The sequence below is a fragment of the Vitis vinifera genome, chromosome 6, assembly GCF_030704535.1.
Source record: "Vitis vinifera cultivar Pinot Noir 40024 chromosome 6, ASM3070453v1".
Lineage (NCBI taxonomy): Eukaryota > Viridiplantae > Streptophyta > Magnoliopsida > Vitales > Vitaceae > Vitis > Vitis vinifera.
The window spans coordinates 23,663,650-23,689,414 of NC_081810.1; the positions used below are offsets into that span (position 1 = coordinate 23,663,650).

General features: G+C 29.9%; 2 protein-coding genes and 1 long non-coding RNA gene across 3 annotated transcripts; 1 reads left to right on the forward strand and 2 right to left on the reverse strand.

The window, feature by feature from the left end:
* Window positions 1-4,422: 4,422 nt before the first annotated feature.
* On the reverse strand, window positions 4,423-7,956 carry LOC104879732 (uncharacterized). Its single transcript, XM_010653571.3, has 2 exons — window positions 7,680-7,956; window positions 4,423-4,831 (listed from the first exon to the last, which is right to left on the reverse strand). The coding sequence occupies exons 1-2, from the start codon at window positions 7,837-7,839 to the stop codon at window positions 4,536-4,538; spliced, it is 456 nt and encodes a 151-aa protein (XP_010651873.1). The 5' UTR covers window positions 7,840-7,956; the 3' UTR covers window positions 4,423-4,535.
* A 2,781-nt stretch (window positions 7,957-10,737) lies between these two features.
* Window positions 10,738-24,583, forward strand: LOC109122722 (uncharacterized). The gene is made up of 2 exons (XR_002030232.2): window positions 10,738-11,043; window positions 23,986-24,583. It is a non-coding gene; the product is annotated as an uncharacterized LOC109122722 (long non-coding RNA).
* On the reverse strand, window positions 23,511-24,516 carry LOC100246820 (uncharacterized). The gene is made up of 2 exons (XM_002274624.4): window positions 24,411-24,516; window positions 23,511-23,986 (listed from the first exon to the last, which is right to left on the reverse strand). Exons 1-2 carry the CDS (start codon window positions 24,493-24,495, stop codon window positions 23,712-23,714), a joined length of 360 nt encoding a protein of 119 aa, XP_002274660.1. The 5' UTR covers window positions 24,496-24,516; the 3' UTR covers window positions 23,511-23,711.
* Window positions 24,584-25,765: the final 1,182 nt, after the last annotated feature.

A 25,765-nucleotide genomic window follows, 5' to 3' on the forward strand; every position in this document is an offset into this window, starting at 1 on the left:
GAACGTCTAAATCCTTGTAAGATATTCAAACCAATAATCTAGATTTATAAATTGTTTTAAATATCAATTATTTTTTGTGTGCATAGATATAGATTAGCCTAGGAAGTTTTTGTATGCATCTAACTGATCCAATATGCAACTAACCAATCCAAGGTCAAGAAAATAAGTAATTTGGAGTTCCTTATGGTACCTTCATGGGTATTTGAATGCCCACTTAGTGTGTTCTCCATTTTGCAAGCTTTGAAGCTATTTTCAATTGCCTTTTTGACTTTTTTTTTTAATGTAATTATCATCTAAATTTTTTTATCATACTAAATATGCATACTTACATCGAATTCGATGATTCTATACCTTCCCAAACTCAGTTTTGCAAAGCTTAAAGCCTTCTTAGCCTCTTTGGATTCATAGTGGTTACCACATCCTAATTACTTAGAAATGAAACAAAATTATCAATTTAAAACTAATACATCACTATCTTCCCCTTGATAGTTTTGCAACAAAATTATACAAATTACAATGAACCTCACTAAGCCCAAAAATAGAACTTCATCAATAAACCATTCCATTCCCCAAGTATCAAAATTAGCAAAATTTCTTGAACTTAGTTGATTGAAAAACATAATCGATAGAAACACAAATTAAAATCAGAACTCAACTAGTTATTCTGTGGACTTATCACTCAATGACACTCACAACTTGTTTGCTATTTTGTGGACCCGCGTTTTTCACATGCATCCTCACTTGAATGGTGAGACTCGTTTTTTATTTATTTGTTGAAAAATATGATTTTTAGAAAAAGACTTGGAGTCACCACTTATTTTTGTTTTATTTTTAAAGGGAAAAATAAAATAAGAAATAAAAACCCTAAGTGTGACTCCTAAAGGAAAAATAGGTCTGTGAAAATCCGAGTCGAGATTCGGGAGTCAGGTTACCTATTAGGAAGCTACGGTGGTGAGCCATAGCAACCCTTTAAACCCGTATATGTACGACTTCTACTAAACGAATTAAGGAAATTGTGATAATTAATTAATTATGGATACCAAGAAAAATAATCATGCAAATGAGTATGTATAAGTCATGATGAAAATCAATATACAAAAAAAATAATGATGAAATCTAATTACAAGAATACACAAAATAAATGACAAGAAGATTATGCAAATTAGTTTATTGAACTGATTAAAAAAAGATATTTTTTCAAGAAATTTCAAAGGAGTTTATTAAAAACAAATTCTAATTAATGATTTTAATTTATTTATTTACAAAAACAGTTTCAATTTATTTTCAATTAATGATTTGATTCAATTTCACTTGTATTCAATTTTCAAGAAAGTTATTTACACTATTAAAAGAATTTATTAAAAATAATATATATAAAAAGAGAAAAAAAAGAATTTTATTTTATTAATTAACAAAGAAATGATTTTTATTTACCTTTGTTAGGAAAAGAATGATTTTTTACAACTTTTTTTACAAAAATATTTCAATTTGATTTTGTTCAAAAGGAAATAATTTCTTTACAAAGAAAATATTTTCAATCCAATTTTATCAAGAAAAATGATTTCCACAACTTCAATTTGCAAAAATGACTTTTATTCTATTCTTATATTAAAAAAAAATTAAATCCTCTATTTCCAAAAATTACTTTTAATCCCATTTCAATTAAGGAAAAAGAATTATTTATTTAAAAAGCATGTTTTGGACAATTTTATTAAAAATTCATTTTTGGGACAACTTTAAGTACAAAATAATTTTTGGACAATTTTTATTAAACAAAGACATTTTTGGACAATTATTATTAAAAACAATTTTTCAAATCCTATTAAAAACACTTTTTTTTTTCTAAAAGTATTTTTCTAAATTTTTATTAATAAAAAAACTTTCTTTTATTAAGAAGAATATTTTAAAATTATTATTTTATTAAAACATATTTACTGAATTATTCATCTTATTTTAACAAAATTTCTGATTTGTTCGATAGTCAATTTTGTACACACTCAATAAATATATACAAATGAATATTTACAAGAACGAATAAAAATAAAACCAAATAAAAGTGAAAAATAAAATATGTAACCAAATAAGTTTACAACAAGCTTAATGTCTTCTTACAACTTTTCGAGTCTCACTTTCTTCCATGAAATTCCATGCTCCATACGTCATAAATTCATACCCAGCCAACAGAATTCCATGCTCTTATTTTAACAAAATTTCTGATTTGTTCGATATTCAATTTTGTACACACTCAATAAATATATACAAATGAATATTTACAAGAACGAATAAAAATAAAACCAAATAAAAGTGAAAAATAAAATATGTAACCAAATAAGTTTACAACAAGCTTAATGTCTTCTTACAACTTTTCGAGTCTCACTTTCTTCCATGAAATTCCATGCTCCATACGTCATAAATTCATACCCAGCCAACAGAATTCCATGCTCTTATTTTAACAAAATTTCTGATTTGTTCGATATTCAATTTTGTACACACTCAATAAATATATACAAATGAATATTTACAAGAACGAATAAAAATAAAACCAAATAAAAGTGAAAAATAAAATATGTACCTAAATAAGCTTACAACAAGTTCAATGTCTTCTTACAACTTTTCGATTCTCACTTTCTTCCATGAAATTCCATGCTCCACACGCCATAAATTTGTACCCAGCCAACAGAATTGCAGGATAGGCCCATGCAAAAAAACAAAAATAGCACAAAGTGTAAATATCCAAAAATATGTGGAGTCCAAAATAATTATTCAAACCCAAATTCAAACTTCAAATTAGTCCAATAAATTTCATCAATTAAAAATGGACCTAAATTAACAAATATAACCCAACAAAAATATCTTACATATCATAGACTTAATATAAAGTTTCTAAATTAATAGTCAAAATATAAACTCAATTAATCAAACCCAAAATATGATAAATTAAAATAAATCTCATTAAGCCTAAATTTAATATCCCATAATTCAAGCCCAATTTAATATGCAAACCTAAATCCATAACCAAAATCAATCTAATTTAATATGCAAACTCACATCCAACAAATTAAATATTAATTCACCAAAGTTTAAAATATGACAAATCAAAATAAATTAAATTAGGCCTAAATTTAATATTTCATACTTCAATCTTGATTTAATACACAAACATAAATTCATAACTAAAACCAAACAAAATTTAATATGTAAAGTCCACATGTAATAAAAAAAAAAAGTCAATAAATTTAATTAAGCCCAACTAGATATCCAGTATGCATGTCTAAATCTTAAAGCCCAAACATATGACTCACAAATATAAAATAAATGCATGAGCTCATACCGAAACCTCAAAGCCCAAACATAAGACCCATTAACCGACACAAGACCAATTTCAACAAAAATTACTGTTAAAATCAAGGGGAAAAAAAAACTTACACAATTTTAAATTTTGGAAAGATGAGAAAGTGAGAGAAAGTTGAGGAAATTAAAGAATGAGAGAGGAAAGAGGAGGGAGTAGTCGGGTAGTGGCTCGTTGGTGGTGGGAGGGATTGATGGGTATTTTTTAGGAAATAAAAAATAAAAAAAAGGAAAAAGGAAAAAGGAAAAAAAATGGAAGGAGGGAAATGAGGGGGACGTGTGGCAATGTAGTATGTGGAGGAAGAAGAGGAAGTGGAGAGAGAGAAAAATGGAATAAAAAATGTATATATATAAATATGGGATCGACTGGAAGTGGCTGTGGAGTGTGGGTGTTGGAGGGAGGAAGAAGGATGGGGAAGGGCAAAATAAATGGGGGCCGACCAACAGATGGGGGAAAAAAGAAGCAAGAGATGAGATGGTGGTGGTATTGGGAATGGGGAGGTATGGGAGGAGAGAGAAAGAGAGGTGGGGTGGGTGGGGGAGAGAAAGGAGAGAGGAGAGAGAAAATAATAATAATAATAAAATAAAATAATATATAAAATATTAAAAACTAAAAATTAAATGATGAGTGAGTAAAAAATATTATATGTAATCGAGATTTAAAATCTAAGGATAAAATTGAGTTCAAAATTAATGTAGAAATAAAATTGAGGCAAATTTTGAGGTTTTTAGTTATATATCTATATAAAAATATAAATAGTCAATTAAGAAGATGAAAAAAAAAATGAAGGTAAATTGCCACCTTTGGTCATGGCAATTGGTTTTAATAGTTTTATTTTATTTATTTTATTTTTTATGCACAGGCAAGTAAATTGGATAATTTATTATTTTTTTAATTTTAATCAAGAACTTTTGGAAGGTCTTCCAATTATTTTTTATTAAAAGGGAGCACAATATTAGGATTGTTAGACTGATCTTTTATTTTATTTTATTTTTTAATTCAGAGCATGTAGACTCATGATGACAGGGAACACGATTGTGTTTACTCCCATTTTGAAAAACCTCTTTCCCCAATTTTATAAAACTAAAAAAAAAAAAGTGAAATATTTAGATTAGAAAAGGTAGAAGTTTGATGTAGTACATACATTTTTTTTTAGTGTCACACTTATCTAAAAGTCATATGAGATCTAAATAAGAAAAAGCAGGGGCAAGACTAGAAAAGTCAAGTGAAGGAAACCAATATAGTTCGTGGTGCAACTCTTCGCACCACGGACGCGTGGATCATCCTTATTGTTGTTGTGATGGTTCATGGCACCACCTCCACCGTGACCACCCTCACTATGACCGCCGCCGCCGTGGCCTCCAACACCGTGACCACCAACATGGACTTCTGGTCTAACTATTCTCTCTTCTCCAAATCCTATTTTATTCAAACCATTCTCCACTACACCTCTTTTTCTAACATTTTGCCCGCCCTTGGAGACTGAAAGAATAAAAACAAGTCAAAAATATACATTGAGTTTGGATGCAGAATGATATTTATTTTTTGATTGACTACTTTTTGTTTTTTAACTAAGGTGCTCATGAAATTAAAAAAAAAAAAAAAAAAAAGAAAAATAAATAAATAACACTAGAGCAAATACAAATATTTTTTCTATATTACAAACAGATTAAAAGTGGAAAGATTAAAATTTTCCAAATATTTTGGTCACATTATTTTCTTTAAACAGGTGTTTAAAATAGTTCTCTAAAACAAGTACAACTTAATTATGATTGAATTTATTAATAAGAGAATATAAAATATTCTATGGCCTGAGTTTTAATTGAAGCATAATAGTACATAATAATGTAAATTCATTCTTATAAATATACTACTAAAATGATACGTAATTAAAAGATAATAAATATCATTTTATTTTATAGAAAACATAGTATAAAACATATATTTATATTGTGTTAATCTTGAAACTAAAATCATTTTCATCAAATTATTTTTTTAAAAATGAATGTAATTACTCACTTGCAAATTTTATTAAAATAATTATTTCTTCGGGTAGAAGTTATTGATATATTTAGTTATTATATATTTATTTAGTTTACTATATATTTATATATTTAGTTATTATATCTCTTCTTTATTTATAATAATTATTATTTTTTAAAGTAAGGGTAAATTAGTTTTATTTTTTTTATTAGGTTTATTTAAGTTCTAATGATGTTGTATCTATTTTTAAGGGAATTCATAATAAGAAATCCTAGATTTTCTTATCTCTTTTAATATTTTTTTGGATTTCAACATGGTATCAGAGCTAAATTGATCTTTAATAGGACTTTTGATTTGTGATCTCATGGAAGAGAGTTTAATCTCATACACTACTTTCACGGATCTGTTTGATCATGAAATTCTTTTTTTTTTTTTTTTTTTGTCGTGTTTGACCATGGGATATCGTAGTAGGTGATTGTATCATTCTTTTCTTGTTTGATCTTAATATTTGATTTCGTATTCATTTTCTTTGATTCGTATTTACTTTCATTTGTTTGGTAGTTATTTGTTATTTATTTGTCATGGCTGGTGAATGAGTTGATTTCCTTCAATTTATTAGTGTGAGATTGGATGAAAAAATTATTCGTATTAGAGTTATGTGATGAAAAATTTTCTAAAGGGAAAAAAGTTGTGGGGTTATATTATTGACACTCTACACAAACTTATGAATAAAAATAATGAAAAATATGTAGAACAATTAAATGTTTAGGAAGTGAGCAAGTTGAAAATTATCACTTGGATCAACAACTCCATTGATAATTCGATAGACATACAGCTGGTGAAATATAAAACTACAAAAAAGATATGGGAACATTTGAAAAGATTGTATACACAATCTAATTTTGCATTTCCCTTATTTGTTTGTTGGATATGAATCCAAATTTTGTCTATTTATTATATATGAATCCAAATTCTATCTATCTTTATTTGTTGGATATGAATGCAAATTTTGTATGTCTTTGTCTATTGGATATGAATCCAAATTCTATTTGTCTCTTTTTCTTTTATGGTTTTGTGTCTTCTTATGTTTCTTTTCCTTGATCTCTCTTTCCTTCATAGTTTTATGCCGAATTTTATCTCTCATTCCTTGATGGTTTGACAGTCGGTTTAGACGGTTCAATGACAGTTTGGTCTAATTCGATTTTTAAAACATTACCTATGACTTCTTTTTGTCATGATCAAATTTTCTTATAATTAGACTTTAAAAATATAATTGAGACAAAATATTAAATGTTATATATTTACACTTGACTAAACAATTTTTTTTAAATTAATATTATTCATTATAGTGAATAATAAAATTGTGCATTTATTAATATCATTACAGTCATAATGAAAGTATTTATAAAAACTGTTACAATAAAATAATAAAGGGAGAATTATGTTTTGGGGGTAGATGGACCCCAAATTAATAAAAGTTTCATGTAACTCTTCAAATTGAGCCCAAGACCCAATGAAAGTATGAAAATTGAGTTGAAGGATATCATCCTTCAGTAATAGGAGAATTATGTTTTGGGGGTAGATGGACCCCCAAATTAACAAAAGGTCCATATAACTCTTCAAATTGAGTTGAAGGATATGAAATAGTAACGGACAAATATACCCTTTAAGAATACATATAAAATATTTTATAAAATTAAGTTAAATAATTTTTTTTCAATAATTTTTTTTCAAAAATACTAAATTAAATAAAAGTAGTTTTCAAAAATATTAAATTAAATAATTTTTTTTCAAAAATATTAAATTAAATATTTTTTTAAAATATTAAATTAAATGAATTTATTTTTAAAAAATATTAAATTACATAAAAGTATTTTTAAAAAATATTAAATTAAATCAAAAATATTAAATTAAATAAAAGTATTTTTCAAAAATATTAATTTTTTTTCTCAAAATCAACAAAGGACATTTTTGGAAATACTGAAGGATGATATCTTTCAACTCAATTTCCATACTTTCATTGGGTATTGGGCTCAATTTGAAGAGTTACATGGACCTTTTATTAATTTGGGGGCCCATCTACCCCCAAAATATAATTCTCCCAATAATAAAAACATGCTATACAAGTAAAATTGAATGATATGATAGGAATATTGTAGGAAGCAATAAGTGAATATGTGAGAATATATATGAACCGTTGTTGTGTAATAAAGAAACAAATAACGGTTAATATGGTGAGGTTATTTTAGGAATATAGGAATTAAAATTGTCACGTATTAATGAATCAAGGAAAAAAAAAAGGGAAAAGGCAAAAATATAGGAATTAAAGAATGCGATTAGTACATACCCGAGACCAGAGAATTTCGTGAAGGACTCTGTAAAGGATTCTGCGAAGGATTTGAAGATGACGGAAAGAAGAAGAGAAGCAGAAGAAACCATCCCAACCTTCTCATTCCCATTTCACTCCTTTCTTTGGTTGCCTCGAGTGAAAGCTTCTCCACCTCCATTTTTATTTCATATTCTTTCACTACTGGAAAGGGAATTTGGTTTCCAAGAAGGTTTTTAATTTTTTTTTTTTTGGGCAGTTTTGGGATATTTTTTAATACCCAACTCAATGGTATTCTAAAGAAATGGTATCGAATTTCTAACCTTTATAGAAAGAAGGAAAAGAAACCACACACATAGGTGGAGATTCTCTCATGGCAAGATATTTCATCTTGTATAAAAGTTAAAGTTAGATATGCCTTGGGCCTCTTAAACAAAGTGATGTTCAGAATAGTGCGATGGTGTTCAGATAAACTTGTTTGGAAGTGTTGGCCTTTAAATAAAGAAGCAAGTAAAATTCCAAAACCATCCTCACCTTCAACCTTATTCCAATCCCACCTAAAATTAAAGAATCACAGAGGGGGAAGCTGCAATGGCGTGAAGGGAAGAAAAAGATGAGGGAATAGGTGAGGACTGGGTTGATGTGGTATGAGGTTGAAGTTGATGGTAGATTATATACATGCAATTTGATTATAGAAAAAAGAAAATTAGGATATGAAAAGAAAAGAAGGGTTGTCCATAGAATCGCCAAGTATCTATTTTCACTTTCATCTTTTGTTGAAAACCACGCATTGGAGACTTAAAACATAGTGATGGATCCTTTACTCGTTTATGATGCTTTTATGGGCTTATAAAAATAGAGTAAGAAAATATCGTAAGTTGCTTGATTCAGTAACATCATAGCTCGTAATTAGAAGTCTCAATCACACACTTTAAAAGCATATTGCAGATATAACGTTATTACAATTCTATTTCATTTTCTAGCAAGTGGATTTTCCTAGTACATCATGGCGGAAGATAAAAATCTTTACTCTTTCACGAAATGCTTGAGTCCTCAAAAATAGTCACTAGAACATATTCTGTAAAAGACTCTTATGTCATTTTATTTAGTCAAATTATATTGCTTGTAAAAGAAACATTTGAAAGAGCTCATATGTTGGATGATAATAATAGAGATCTCTTAAGGTAATCGAGGATGACTTAGCCAATTATTTTGTTAGTGCATTAGTTTGATTAAATTAAGTTGATAATTTTATTTTAGTCATCCTAATTTAGGGAATTTTATATTTTCTTGTAACTTACATTCCATTAAAAACTCAAAGTTGTGGTAAAATCACCTAGGAATAGCATAGGTAACTATAAATGGTTATGAAAATGGTAATAATTTTTACAAGTGGTATAGACTTTAGGAAATTAAGAAATTATGCATTGATGCAATAAAAAAATTGGATTTTAAGATTGAGAACTCAAGTTCTGTATGAGAGCGCTTAAGTGCTTCCTAGAGGTGCTCAAGTGTCCAAATCATGAACAACCTAATTTCAATTTGCAAGTTTTAACTTGTATATATTTTGATAAACTTGTTTAAGAAAATTAAGATTTTGGAAATAAGTCCAAGTTCAATAGGTTTTCACCCCATATATATATAGCTTCTTCTTGATACACAAATAGCTTAAAAGTTATTTCACTTTGCATCACCCAAAACTCACAAAACAAGTTCGGTGTCATTTGTGGGTTTATGAGAAAGAATTGTATCTAGTCAAGGTGTTGAGGAGTTCACTAAGGAGTACAATGGTGTATGTCCCAAGGAGTAGCAACCATGGGATAAATCAATTCACCTAATTAATCAAATTAATGATTATTTATGGTCTCTAACCTCGTGGTTCTTTATATTTGCAAAGTCCTTGGGAGGTTTTGTGAAGTTTTCTTAGGCATATTTATGATCATCTTAGGTCACTTAGACACACCCTAACACACTTAAACCCACTTTAGGCACACCTTAAGCCATCTAGGCCCACATAGACACATTTAGGCACACCTTGACCCATCTAGGCATGCCTAGGCTGATTTAGGCATACTTAGACCCACTTAGATATACCTTGGCCCATTTAGATACATCTAAGCTCACCTGTCCCACTTAAGTCACCTTTAGTTAGTGGCTTGCATGGCTTGCAAGGTCACATGACTTACATAGTTCGCATGATTTGCATTTTTAACACTTACATATACTTGATTTTACTTATTTATTTATCTATTTTATTTTATTTATTTATTTAGTTATTTATGTATTATTATTTGTTTATTTTTATTTATTTATTTTCAAAAAATTGCATGTGATTGGTGATGTTATCCTTATTATTATTATTATTATTATTATTATTATTATTATTATTATTATTAAATTTGCATGAATTAATACTTAGATTTTTCTTATATATGCATTTATCAATATTTTCTATTTTCCTTTTCCAAATTGGTGTGATTTTTTACTTTTATTATTATTATTTATTATAAGGTTTTTAACTTGTATCTCTATTTTTTTTTTCTTTTTCATAGAAATTCGATAACTCTCCAAAAAGGAAGATAAGGGCTGGCACCTTTTCAAAAGAAGGACACGTTCACGCACATTGGAGAGATCTTGAACACGCACAGTCCACATTCCTAAAGGAATTCTCCACAGGTGTCATTGAGAAAGGATAACACAGTGCAACTAGGAGAGGATTCCCATAATAATACATAGCCACAGATGAGAATAGGAGGCTACTTTCCAAAGAGAAAAAGGATGATTCTCTCCAAGGGACATCACAACTGCATCTTTGAAAATTCTCTCCAAGGAAGCACATCCCAGAGAATATGAAAAGAAGATTAGATGGGATTTTGGAAAGTTGCAACTTGGTTGATATGTGGACTGAATGCATTGGGAGAGCATCACGCAAAGGGGAAATGCTTGATTCTTTGGAGGCACGATTACTAAAAGAAAGTCACCACGCACTCATGGGAGGGATCAGGACATGATCTGCACCTTTTGGGGATCTTTAGGACAACACTGATCTGGGGGGGGGGGGGGGGGGCGGCTGCCATACCAGAATTTTAAAAGGGGCATGCTCCACTTAGGATATAGAGGGGATGATGCCCAGATTTTCTCAAAGAAAAAGCGGGCTGCCTCTCAGAATATGGCGGCCGCAGAGTCCAACGCATCTCCACGTGGGCTGCAAGTTTGAGGGGAAACAACCAGCATCAACACAAAATATCTCCGCATGATGCGCCATAAGATGAAAGATAGGTTGCACCATTAAAGAATGTAAGTGGTAGCTGCATCTTTGAATGACCACATATGTACAGCTTGGAGACATTGCCACTTTGCCACAGTCCGTGCACCCATTCGAAAGGTGAGTTTCTTTGTTCATTAGTTTTGATTTTTTTTTTTTTAATTAGTTTATTAGTTTTTTATTTTTTAATTAAGTTGAATGTTAGATTTTGGTTATGTTTCATTATCTTAATATTGTAAATATTCTTTTTTTTTTTTTTGGATAATTTACTTTCTAAGTCTTTAAAATTTTTGTTGATTAATTTATTTGCTTTGCTGTCACTATCATCTTGATTTTAATTTTAGTTTTCGGATTCATCTTAATTAATTTGTGTAATGCTTTAGGATTTTAGTTGATTAATTAAGTTGATTTTATGTCATTATCATCTTGTTTTTAATTTTAATTTTCAGATTTGTTTTAATTAATTTGTGTGATGCTTTAGGATTTTAGTGGATTAATTTATTCCACTCTATGTTATTATCATCATGTTTTTAATTTTAGTTTTCAGATTCATTTTAATTAATTTGTGTGATGCTTTAAGATTTTAGTGGATTAATTTATTTGATTCTATATTATTATCATCATGTTTTTAATTTAGTTAATCGATTCATCTTAGTTGATTCGATTTGGTTTCCGAGTCTTTAAAATTTTAATGGATTAATTCATTCAATTCTATGTTATTATCATCATGTTTTTAATTTTAGTTTTTAGGATTCATCTTAGTTGATTTCATTTGGTTTTTAGTCTTTGAAATTTTAGTGGATTAATTTATTTGATTGTATGTCATTATCATCATGTTATAAATTTTAGTTTTCGGATTCATCTTAATTAATTCGTGTGTTGTTTTAAGAGTTTAGTGGATTAATTTATTTGATTTTATGTCATTGTCATCATTGTTTTTTTGGATTCATCTTAGTTGATTCAATTTGGTTTCTAAGCAGTCTTAAAAATTTTAGTTTATTAATTAATTTATTTTATTCTATCTCATTATCATTATGTTTTAAATTTTAGTTTTTTTGGATTCATCTTAGTTGATTCATGTGATGCTTTGGGTTTTTAGTTGATTAATTCATTTGATTCTATATCATTATTACCATGTTTGTTAATTTTGTTTTTTTGGATTGTTCCTATTGAGTTTACGAGTCTTTAGAATTTTAGTTGATTAATTTATTTGATTCTTTATCATTATATTCATGTTTTAAGAATGTTAAGCTTTAGTTATTGATTGATCCTTATTTAGTTAAGGTGTTTTAGAATTCTAAGCACTTGTGGTACTATATTTTACCTTATTATAATAATAGGTTTGTGTGCTTGGTTGATCATGTTTAATTCTTGATTATATTCTCAATTTATGCACTTGATTGACATCTAGTTGACTTTATTTGATCTAAGGTCGTTTAGTTATTTGCTTTGGCGTTTGTTTGTTAAATTGAATTCTTAGAGGCCATTGAAAACTTATGAAGATTAACCTCTACTCTCACCAGTAATAGTTTGGTTGGTTGTCCAAAATTATATTTTGTAATTTTTTTTTCTTTTGGTCTGCTTGTGTATGATTCTTGTGTTTTGTTATTTGCAAATTCTAAACTTTCTTTTCTCCTTTAAAAATAAAATTTCTTAAAGAAATCCTTATTAAAATTCATTTTAAAAATTCCCTAGAGTCTTTAGTTAAGATCAAAATCCTTTTCTTGGAAAATACGCATCATGTTTTGATGGGTTTGCACCGTTTGTTTGTTTTCACTAAAAAAAAAAAATCTGGTTTTGATTGAAACACAAATCCAAACTTATGGTTCCAAACAAATAGGACAATTCTCAATTTTGATGAGTTTATTAAAACTCATGCAAAGTTTAGAATGCATAGTATCACGTACTTAATCGTTCACTAAGCTTGTGCGGTACTTAGACAAGCCAAGACGCTTGATCTTGCTAAGTCAGCCTTGCTACCCAATGCTTAGCTTGCTCGGTTAAGACACTCGCGACTCAAAAGCTTAAGACGCTTGGTAGGCAACTCTTGAAAGAATGGAAGCTTTCACTAACTCAAGGAAACCTTTACAAGTGCTTGGATGCTCACTTGCTTGGTTAGGAAGTGATTTGGGTGGTGCCTTGGCCAAATGAGGCCCTCACATATTTATAGGCACCAATGGAACTCTCTGGAACCTTGGAGGGTTCCTTACAAATCAAGAATATTCTAGAACATCCTACCCTATTCTATGTACAACCCTATGTACAAGAATATACAAGAGATTCCTAGAAGTCTCTAGAAAGCCTTGGACTCCTCTCATGCCTTCCCCCATAGTGTAGAGATGTGTGGACATCTCTAGGCATTTCTAGAACCTTCCACACTCTTCCCACCAATGGCTTAGTGTAGATGGCTCCAAGAGTCTCCAGAAGCTTCCCTCCTCCTATATAAGCCCATGGGGAGGGTCATTTGAAGCATCTTGTGACAATAGGCTAGATTTGTATATATCAAGTGGGGATTTGGTGAAACTCCTATATAAAATTATTTTTCAAAAAAACTTTTATTGTTAGCTTGTTGTACTCACTGCACATCTGAAAAGAAAATTTGATTTGACTTATGATATTTAAAAAAAATTTCTAGTGGTTTTATGGCATTGTAGACTTCTCGAATTTGATTTTTGAATTTTATTTGAGTGAAATAGCTTTTCTCAAAGTCGAGTTATGATCACTTCTTTCAACATGTACTATTTAGGACTACTTTTGTACACTCAAGAGAACTTTGTAAAATTAAATCACTTTTTGATCTCTTTAATTTAAATGAATATTTCTATCAAATTATTGACTTCTTAAAATTTAATTTTAACAAATAAAATATTTTAAAAAAAGTATGCTTTCTTGAGAAGATATGATTTTTCAAAGTCGTACCTACTACACATGACTGAATCTGGATAGCTGATCAAGTATAGTGTTCTAAAAATTCTTTTAAATGTTTTCCAATGTTTAATTTATTTTTTATACAATCTAGACATCTTAAATGACTTGTACAACTTTTTGTGTGAATTTAGAAGACTTCTAGGTATTTTGTAAAATTTAGTTTGCACTAGTTATTGTTTTCTGCCTAGTTTTGGACCTTATAGAACTTTTGGGTGTTTTGATTTAAGTATGAGATTTGAATAATTGTTTGACCACTTGAATGATGAACTAGACGCATAGAGGATGTCTCCTAAAAATTCTCATAACTGAATTCATCTGTTAGATATTTTCTTTAAGATTTATTCTAAGAACCCTATTGTTCTTGTCAAATGCTAGAACTTTTGTATAATGCTTACTCTGCTATTTAATCCAGAGTTTTTAAGCATGTCATTGATTGGATCCAAAATATGTGATCTAATGGCACATATTCAACATTATTTTTACACCAAAGGACACTCAAGTCACCTAACATAACCTAAATCAATGCTAAGACCCTAGCCATGAGTTTAACTTGTATTTTAGAGATTTATCTCAGGATGCAAGTTGAATCACTTTAGATTTTGAAAGATCAAGAGTAAGAAAGTAATAGTTTGGAAGACGAGGCTATCATGAGCTTGAATGATGAGAAATGACCATTATGGAGTAAGAAAAAAAGCACAAAAACATGGGAAATAAGGCATGAAACAAGATTCATCTGCATGGAAATTTTAGAACTCAAAATCTGGTGGCAACATATACTCTGACTTTGAGGAAAAATTGGAATAATTTATGAAGTCCATTTTAGACATACTATATATTGTTTTGAAGTTCGAGAAGTTAAAAATCCAATGCTTTAAATAATGTGAAAATCGGAGTTGAAATGAAGAAGTTATGACCATTTGAAGACAACTTCGCAAAGTTGAAGAACCATTTCGAAATTCAACTTATGGATTTGAAATCCAACTTATGAATTCAAAATCCAATTCGAAATGAACCCAATTTCAAATTCACCCACTACCACTTTGATGTTTCACCTCCTCTACCTCAAGAATTGCATCTAGGGCACTCCATCCGCCCTAAGTGGACCCTATACAATTATAAATCACCATTTTATTATTTTCTAATCATTTTAGGTAATTATTTTGTAATAAGTGACCAATGAGAGTGTACCACATGTTAGGTTATTGATGATATTATATAAACTCTCTTAGTTCTAGGGTTTAGAAATCTTGGATATTTTTTTGGAGAGTTTGACATCGAAGGTGGAAGAAGACGAGAACTTTGGTTTGTTTTCTTTTCTTCTTTATTAAATATATTGTTTTTAGTTTCTTTTGATTCAAATTATGGATTTTTACCCTATTATGGATTGTGAATGTGACATCACCCCCATGAGAGGCTAAAAAGCCAACTTGGGGCTTGAAGCATGAAAACCTAAGGGCTAGAAACTTATAGGAACAATGGATAAATTATTGTAACAATGAGGTGAATTATTGGTTGGGTGACAATTTATCAATTTTTTTATCCTATCATTGTGAGTTAGTTTAGGGAATGATATGGTGGGTTATTACTCTATACTAATGATTCTTGGTAACTCTTGATCATTAGGTATCCTTGTCTTCTCTATCGTTATTTGTCCTAAAACAAAGCTATAAGGACTAAGAAGGGTTAAAAAGTCAAACCTTAAACCAGTAATCAATCTTAGTCATTTGATGATTTTAGGAATCTATTTTAAAAAGGAAAAATTAGGTTTCAGATGCAATTTTGAGTTATAGAACTCAAGTTGATTGCAAACGACCAAGGATCTCAAAACCCTAAGATCACTTTCCTTGAGAAACCCTTGTTCTCTCCATTTATATACCTTAAGTTATATTATGGAAAGCCCTAGACTTGAATCAATTGAATTAAAAATAAATATTTGTTTTGTTATTAATTTAGTTCTTTTACTTAGTTTCACTTCATTCACATATTATTTTTCACTTTAGGATTCAAATAAAAACGATTCATTTATACCAATATTGATAAATTCCATAAGCTAATCCCTAAGGACGATACCCGGAGTACTACAAAAGTCGTAGTAACTCTTTCTCTGGTTTTTTATTTCACCAGAGCTGCTACATAAAAAGGCTTAATATTTTGGACAATAGAGAAGATCGATCAACAAAATGATGTAGTTGTCGGGGATTAGCAACCGTCATAACTAGGATATAATGCATTACTTTGTTTTATTTCTTTTAATTTTTTTTCTTTATATATATTTTTCTTCTATTTTATGCTTGGTTAGGAAAAAGATCTTTCACAAGAATCTCAACCAAATATAAAGGACATTGAAGAGTCCAACAACAACAACAACAAGCATCGACCACTTATGTAGGACCAAAGAACTATGAGAGAGTTTCTAAATCCTCCTAGGTTGAGCACACCATCGTGTTTTATGCTACCTCCAAATCAGGATCATGTTACCATTCAACCTCAAGTGATATCTCAATTACCCTTTTTTAAAGGGATAGAAAATGAAAACCCATACTCTCATATCAAGGAATTTGAGGACATCGTTTCAATTTTTCGAGAAACCAACACTTCTTTGGAGATCTTCCGCATGAAACTGTTCCCCTTGTCATTGAAGGATAAAGCTAAGACTTGGTTAAATAGTCATAGACCTTATAGTATCAAAAATTGGGGTGATCTACAATCAGTGTTTTTGCAAAAATTATTTCGAACACATAGGACTAGTGCATTGAAAAAGAAGATCTCGAATTTCAAGGCTATAGAGGATGAGAATTTTTTTTGCATGTTGGGAAAGATTCAGGAAGATGGTCGCAGCATGCCCCCATCATGAATTTGACAACTGGACGCTAGTATCGTATTCCTATGACGACATGTCACCACCAATGAAACAACTTCTCGAGATTATGAGTGGAGAAGATTTCATGAATAAAAACCCTGATGAAGCATTTCAATTCCTTGATTATGTTGTCGAGGTATCTAGAAGTTGGGAAAAACCAATCATCAAGGAACCACTTAGAGATAGAATAGTGATTAGGGCAAGAACTAATGGGGTGTATACATTACCAGAGGGTTTAGATGTCCAAGCAAAGATTGTCGCTATTATAAGGAGGTTAGATGATTTGGAAGCTAAGAAAGTTCAAAAGGTTCAAATAGCCAATGAAGGAATAATGCAACTGTGCTTGATATGTAAGTCCATGGAACATGATGTGCATTCTTGCCCTACACTACCTGCAGTACAAGACATGTTCTTTGAGCAAGCTAATGCTATTGGAACCTATAAACAACCAATGAATAACTTTCCATACTCTAACACTTACAATCCAGGTTGAAAAAAATCATTCAAATATGTCATGGGGAGGTAACAATAATGATCAATTCTAGCATCAAGGCAATCAGTATCAAGGTTACCAAGGTAATGAACAACAAGGATTTACACCTCAGGCAATACCATCACTTGGTTTTCAATAATAAGGACAAATTTTATCATCTATATCAAGCTTGGAAAACATGATGAAGCAGTTCATCCAACACCAAGGTAAGATCAATGAGGATCAAGAAAGGACTAATGCTCAAACATCACAAGCAATCTCAATCAAATCACTGCAAGTATTTGTTAAGAGAAAGGTAAGTTTCCTACTTAAACACAACAAAATCCAAGAGGTGTATGTGAAATTTCAAAAATAAGGAATGAAGAATGCAAGACATTGGTCACACTTAGAAGTGGAAAATGATATAAAGGGCTTAAAAATCCAATGGTTGAAGACAATGACACCAAAGAGAATGGTCTAAATTTTGGAAGAAAGATGGAACTTGAAGAAATCATTGTAAGGAAAATGATAAATATGCTAATCCATTCCATTTCCCATGACACTTAAAAAACAGAGAGTAGGAGACAAGACCTCAAAAATATTGGAAGTGTTGAAGAAAGTTAAGATAAATATCTCTTTCCTAGATATGATCTAGTAAGTTCTAGCCTATGCAAAGTTCCTTAAGGACTTATGCATAGTAAAGAGAAGGATTTAAGAAGGCATTCCTTTCCAAGCAAATAAGTGTAATAATTGAGAATAAAGCTCCAATGAAATACAAAGATCTAGGATGCCCCTCTATTTCAGTGCAAATAGGGGATACATATGTGGAGAAAACTTTACTTGATTTGGGAGCAAATATGAATCTCCTACCATACTCCATCTACAAGAAACTAGGGTTAGGAGAGCTCAAGGCCACTACTATGACTTTGTCTTTGGCTGATCGATCTATCCAAGTTCCTAGAGGAATAGTAGAGCATGTGTTGGTATGAGTTGACAAGTTCTACCATCCTGTAGATTTCGTGGTACTAGACACTGAGCCATTATATAAGGGAGTAACTTCTATGCCTATCATTCTTAGAAGACCCTTTCTAGCGATAACAAATGCCCTTATCAATTGTCAAAATGGGATAATGCAACTTTCTTTTGGCAATATGACATTGGAGTTGAATGTATTTAACTTAAGTCATCAACAAATTGACCATGAGGAAGAAGAGATTGAAGAAGCATGTCAAATTGAAACTCTCATTCAAAGGCCCACTAACCAAATCTTGCAAAATATGGAACTAATGGTTGATTCAATTTCATCAATTGAAGAAGTGCAAAGAAGAAAGTTGTTAAAAATTCCCAAGGAATCTAAAAAACATGGAATGAATGGGAAGATTAACTTAGGTGTTTTGGAGGAAGAACTATATGAAAAGTTGATGAAAGCAAGAGATAACTTGAAATTTCATCATGGTAAAAGGAACAAGAGGAGAAAGTTCAAACCAAATAAGAGGTAAGTTCCTCTTTTTGGCCCCATCACCTTACTCAATCCCAAAATTGGTCATAAGTTTAAGGTGAAAGACCATTGTCTCAAGTCCCTTGGAGAGCAAGTATGGCCACTGGAGGAAACTTTCCATCTTGTTGATGGAAAGATTCAAAATGGATGATGCATTAATTTCCTTTATCTAGTAGGTAAAATTAGGTTTAGGTTGCTTTTTAGTTTTTGTTTTTGTTTTTATTTCTTTTTCATTTATTCATGTTTAGGTATTTCTAGTTTATTTCTCCCTTAAACTTTTAGGATTTGAATTGTTATGCTTTGTTTTATTGTCTTTTCTTTTCTTATTTAGGATATTTTATTAATTTTTATTTCTTGTTAGTTTTCTAATATTGTTTCCCAAATGATTGGTTGATACAAGATTTGGTTTGCTAACTTGTCATTCCGATTCTATGATTGTGAGGTAACACTTCCACCCTATTCTTTTCACTCGTTCTATACATTAGAGACATTGTGTAATTTAGGTTGAGGGGGAAAGTATATTAGCCTTAATTTTTTTTTTTCAATATTTTGCATGTTATCTTTGGTTAATTAATAAGATTCTTGATTTGCCTCAGTGACTCATGGTTTATTTTGCATAAGAATGCTTTAAGTAGTATTATTTCTTTAGAATTTGAGAAGAGATACAGTTGGAGCAAGAGTATTAGTTTGCTTACCTTTTCTTCATATACCTTCAAATGCAAAAATAGTTAGGTTGAATCCTTGGGACACCTTCAATTTTTGTTTGATGATGGTTATTTTCTATTTAATACTCAAAGCACACACAAAGCTTGTGTACCCTTATGGTATCTTAATGAAGATAATTTCTTTAACTTAAAAAGAGTTATTCTTAAGCAACAAGAAAAGGAAATAATATATATATAATAAAAAAATGAAAATGAAAAAAAAATGAATTTGACTGATTTAAGCTTGAGCAATTATTCGAGGGGGTAATGGCCTTATATTTTCAAGCCCCGGTGCCTTAAACCAACTGATTAGGAGTCATTGCTATCTTGCTCTTTACACAAGCTAAACTTGGTAAAAATAAATAAATAAATGTTTGAAAAATTTGACCTTATTCTACGTTGAGCTAGGGTGATACCTAAGAGGTAAGTGGCCTATAAAGGTCCTCAACACTTGGTGCCTTGGGTGAAAACTCGGGGGTTGTCGGTGGATCCCTATTGAGCCATATAGAAGGAGATTTCCTAAACTAAGAAAGAAAAATCAAAATAAATTTTCTTCCCTCTTTAACTTAAAGAATGATGAAATTTGAGTTTAAGAAAAAGTCTTAAGAAGAATACTATGAGGGGACACCAAAATTAAGCACATGAGGTTTAGGTAGAAAATTCTTCAAAGTTAGTGGATTATAGCTTTGAAGTCTTTAACATGACTCTTACATCTACAAAGTCTCTTAGATGTTTTATATGTGGTTTTTAATAGATATGATGCACCTCATCATGTGATTGGAATTGTTAACTTTAAGGTCTCTATCAATATGATTTTTTACATCCAAAAAGTCTCTTAGATGTTTTGTCGGTGGTTTTTCACAAATATGATGCACCTCATCATGTGATTGGAATTGTTGACTCTAAGGTCTCTATCAACATGATTTTTTACATCCTCAAAGTCTCTTAGATGTTTTGTAGGTGGTTTTCTATAGATATGATGCGCCTCATCATGTGATTGGAATTCTTGATATATTGATTAACTATTTGATTAATTAAATATTTTCTAAAAAAATAAAAATTTGGTACCTTTGGGCTAACTTGATAGAGGACTACCTCTTCACCACCTCTAGGTAACTCCACATGTGACTAAGATCTTAAACTTTCATGTTGAATTTAGAATTTTGAAGTATCTTATCTGGTTTAAGAAAAAGAAAATTCAAACATTAATTTATGGAATTGATTTGAAATATTTTGTGGGGATAAAATTTCAATGTTTTATTGATATATACTTTTTGTATAACTCATCAACTAACTTCATGAGAGTCATCTAAGTTATAAAAATGATATGCACCATCACAATTGTCGGGATCCAAGATTCCCAAACTCTAAGTTTTAGTTCTTAAATTCAAATTCTTAATTTATTTAGTGTTACTTAATTCTTCTTTCTTCCAAATTTCAATCCATTTTTATTACAATCTTTCACCACATCACTTTTATATTTTTCCATCCTTTCCAAATCTTATGAGTGTCACTTCTTTGTAACTAAGTTAATCCCAAATCATTAATTGACTCAAGCTTAATTTAAAATTTTGTGAGGCCACAAGGGGATGAAGAGGGGAAGAGGAGAGGGAAGGGCCCTAAAAGGACAAGAGATGAGACTAGTTTGGGCCTTAGAGAGGAGAGAAGAAGAAAGGGTAACAGGGAACTCAAAGAAAGGGAGAAGGAGATGCGCTATGATAACTTAATTAGAGACTCAAAAACGAGGGGAAAAGAGGACAAATTGTTTTTAGAAATCTAAATCAAGAAAATGTTATTATTAATGACTTGTTCACTAAATTTTTGAGAAAGAAAATGAAAAGAAAAAGAACCACAGCAAAAAGGAAAAAAAATAGAAGCGATTCCAATTAGAATTAGGAATTATACCAAGTGCTTACAAGAATATCAGGAATTAGAATGAAAATAAAGTTAGTTGTCATAGTTCTCTTATCGGGATAAGAAATGTTAATATTAATTTTATTTTTTAAACTAATAATTCTTTTAATGTTATATTCTAAGTATGATGTATTCATCTTATAAAAATTAAGCGTGGTTTAGAATAAGATATAAAAATGTTATAAATAGATAAATTAAATTAAATTTGAATTAAAATATTAATATTTTATTAATTAAGAATAATAAAAAAAATTTAATCTTCTTTATAATAATTTTATAAATAATTATTAATATTTACCTAGGTAAAATAAGATAAATATAAAATATTATTTGTTAGTAATTTTAGAAGTAATATAATTTTATTTGATTATTTAATTTAAGATAACTTATTTATTGTAAAATATAGTTGACTTGCTAGAATGAGTACTCCACTAGCTATTTTGTTATTTTGTATCCTTATTACTATCGTTCGAAGGCCCACTAGAAATCAAAGTAAACTAACTCTAATCAATATATTGAAAAATAAATAGAAGAGGGATACAAAATTTAGGGGCTTTGTTAAGAATGTCTTATTAGGTAATGAAAACCAATACTTGAAGACTCTTGCCAATATTTTTCTTCACTAAGCCTAGGCAAAACTAATACATAATAGATTTGGGGCAAAGAATCAATAAAAATAAATAAATAAATAAAACAAATACTAATTAAGTCAAAACCAACAACCATTCATTAGCACTCAAAACTTGCTTGTCACGTGATACAACCATGTAAAAATGTAAGGAGCTCATGAAGGGGTAGAAAAAAGCATGGTAAATGAGTATCTTTGGTTATGACTTTGCAATATCCCACATTGGATAGGGGAAAAGGAGTTCCTAAAACTATATATGCAATGAGCTTTTTTAAACTAGATGAATGTGTTTTAGAGCTATGAGGGTGCATTGGATCAAATGCGGATAACATCAAAATAGGAGGGAGTTGGCCATTACAAAATGGTAATGAGAATGTTGCACCATGGAAAGAGCATGATTGTGGTATCCTGTATCAAATAAGTGAAGAAGTTTTTTGCATTGTATATGCAATCAACTTTCTTAACTTGGTAAACACATTTTAAAGCCTTGAAGGCCCAATATCTACATAGGAGGATATAGGTTGGATAGGGGAATAAGTTTCTGGTACCATTTTAAAGATGTGAGGGGCCTAATATTGACATTGGAGGGAGAAGGTCAAGTAAGAGGAAACTTTTTGACATTATACATCTAATGGGGTTCTCTTAACTAGCATATTTTAAAACCATGAGTACCCATGAGTGCCTATTAGGCCTAAAGTAAACGATATCTATATGGAAGGGAGTAGGTTGTTATTAATATCGACCCCTATGTAAGACTCTAAGTAACTGCTCTGGGTTTTCTAAGTTTATATAAATGGGAGGAAACAAGTTTTTATAGAATGGTATCAAAGTTGATTTCCAATGTTAACCCCAACTTGAGACTTAAAGTGAGTGTTAAAAGTACTTTGAGTGACCTCACAATTTCATGGAATACAGTAAGAACGTTGTGTTTCCATTTTATAATTTTTTTCCGAAGTCAAACACTTTTTATATCCAAATTTATAGCCATACACACTTTTTCTATAATCAATCTTTTCTATTTTTTTCATACAAAATTTATGATTTTTTTATTTTTATTTATTTATATATTTTTGCTTAGATTTATTCATTTGAATATTCAAAAATTTTCAATCTCCATCAATGAATCTATCTATATTAATATATTTCCAATCTTTTTTATCTAAAAATTAAATGAATAAAACCCTCATGTAGATAGAAATTTTCCAAATGACTAATTAAATCATTCTAAACTCTTTAACAGTTGAAATACTAATTTAAGAACTAAAATCTTAGAAAAACTAATCTTTAAACCATAAACTCTCTAGTACAAAGAAGATTAAAAAAAAAAAATCTAATTTATACCTGAACTTTTAAAAGGAAAAAGACCTTTTCATCCAATTTTAATTTATTTTTTCTAATTTATGATTTTACCCCTATACTTTAATTTGGAGTGTTACACATTGTATATATTATTGACTTATTTTAATCATGTAGATCTAATTTTAAGTCAGAAGGGTCCATTAAACCTAGAATATATCTTTTTTCCCCTTTTTATACAAAAAAAAAAATGAGCAGCATGTTAAGGTTATAGTTAGATTAATCACTTGAACATAAAACAATATCATTAAGAATAACAATCAAATAGAACATTCGTGCCAATTTGTGATGATTATATACATTAATTTACATTTGATATAAAACCAATATCCCAACTTTAAATGCTTCATTTGAATGAAGCTAAACATACAAAATATGCGTATTCCAAACTCGTAGAAATTGAATAAATATTTTAGCATTGCAAATACCTAGAAGCCAAGTGAAATATATATAAGAAAAAGTGGGGATAAGAGTAGATAAGCCAAGTGAGCCAGGCCAATATGATTGATGGTGCAACCGTTAGCACCACGTTTATAACCATTATTGTTGCTGTTGTGATGGTTCATACCTCCACCGCGACCACCCCCCATGTGGCCGCCACCGCTACTACGTCTAATAACTCTCATTTCTTGTCCAAATTCTATTTCAATGGAATCATTCTTCTCCGCTCCTCTATTTCTAACATTTTTTTCTTCATTGAAGGCTGGAAGAGAAACACCACGTCAAAAATTAATAGGCATCTACCTTGAGCTTGCAGGTATGATATTATTCATTTAGTATTTTTATTGGCTACAATCTTCCTTCTTGTGTAAGTTTTTTTTTAACTAGCTGCAAGGCAGATTGGATTGTGGGACAAATAATATTGTTTCCTTTAAAATTATTTATTTCACAAAATGCTTTATAAATTTGTATAATTATAAGATAAAAATTATTTAATCGTGATACAAAAAGCCATCTTTCATTTTTTTTCTCTTACCTTGCATCTCTAATATTAATTGTCACTAAGTACAGGAAGAAACAGATGTAGGAGACTGAATGGTTGGTAGTTTCAAATTGTATGTATAAGGGACCATGAAGCAAAAATAAAAATCAAAATATGGACCTTAAGGAATGAGATTTCTACATACCTGAAACCAGAGGATTTTGCAAAGGATTTGAAGGTGGAAGGAAGAAGAGAAGCAGGAGAAACAATTCCAATCTTCTTGTTCCCATCTCACTCCGGTTTGGTTGTCCCACATGAGAACTCCTCTATCTTCATCTTTATACTATATTCTTTCACTCCTGGAAAGGGGATTTGGGACCCTTTATGCTTCCTGGCCATTATTATGGAAGTCCCAGGTGGTTTCCAACAAATCTTGGCATATTCCTTGGCACTTTTGGGATTAATTTTTCATTGAATTCATAATGGTATTACAAAGAAATCAGATGGAATTTCTAAATTTTACAAATAAATAAAACAAAAAAAGAAGAAGGGAAAGAATCAAACACTTGGCGGAGATTTTGTTTTGAGAAGACATTTCCTCCTATATTAAAATTGAGGAAAAAAGTTAAGCTATTGTAGCCATATATATAGCACAAAAGATCTAAATCATCGAACATATATGATGAGATCTAGGTGTTGAATGAAAGTACAAACGAATGGACTCAAGGTACATGGATACAAATAATTAGACTAGGATGTAGATACTTGAAAATATATATATATATATATATATATAAATGATATCACTTGATTAATGGTACATTTTCCATAGATATTGAAAAAGTACACTTAAATACTATAATTAAGCCTTAAGTTAAACCACTTTGGAATTTCTGACTTGAGAAACAAAGTGAAAGGATACCGGAAGACATAGGAAATTTGAAAAGCCCAATTTTCTCTTATTTTATTTCTTATTTTTGAATAAATAAAGATGTGAAATTCGTAACCTACACTGATCTTCCAATCTTTCACCAACCAGGCCAAACCATGATCTTAGTTCCTAAACCCTTCCATGCTTCATCTCCCCTTTCTTTTACTCCATCTCTACTTTGGAATAAAGAAAAAAGAAAGAATAAAGAGAAAAATAATGATAAGAGAGAGGGAAACTACCTCAGTTGGACCAATGCAACAATGGAAGATTCCTTTTCTTTCTTTCTTTCTTATTTTTTATTGAGAAAAAAAAATGTAGTGAAAGGAAAAGGGAAGAAGTCATATGGAAATATATAAGACTTCAGACAATTAGAGGGCAATAGCAATGTTGAAAAAATCAAATCAATCATTGAACCAAAAAAGTTATCAGTTCATGTTTAGTGGTTCGACTGGTGATTGAACCGTTGTTAAACCGATGATTTCATAAATATAAAATTTACATTTTATTAAATTTAAAATATATATAATTAATATTTTTAAAATTTGATATACCAAATTAAATTATAAATATGAATATATTAAATAAAATATGTAAATATTTAAATATGAAGATATATTTAACATGAAAAA

What these genes read in the sequence shown, in the direction of transcription:
- LOC104879732 (XM_010653571.3), bottom strand. Translation starts at nt 7,839, where the DNA reads ATGGAGGTGGAGAAGCTTTCACTCGAGGCAACCAAAGAAAGGAGTGAA. An exon ending in ACGAAATTCTCTGGTCTCGG is followed by an intron (nt 4,832 to 7,679) that starts GTATGTACTAAT and finishes TTATTCTTTCAG; the next exon opens with TCTCCAAGGGCGGGCAAAAT.
- LOC100246820 (XM_002274624.4), bottom strand. Translation starts at nt 24,495, where the DNA reads ATGGGAACAAGAAGATTGGAATTGTTTCTCCTGCTTCTCTTCTTCCTT. An exon ending in GCAAAATCCTCTGGTTTCAG is followed by an intron (nt 23,987 to 24,410) that starts GTATGTAGAAAT and finishes TTTCTCTTCCAG; the next exon opens with CCTTCAATGAAGAAAAAAAT.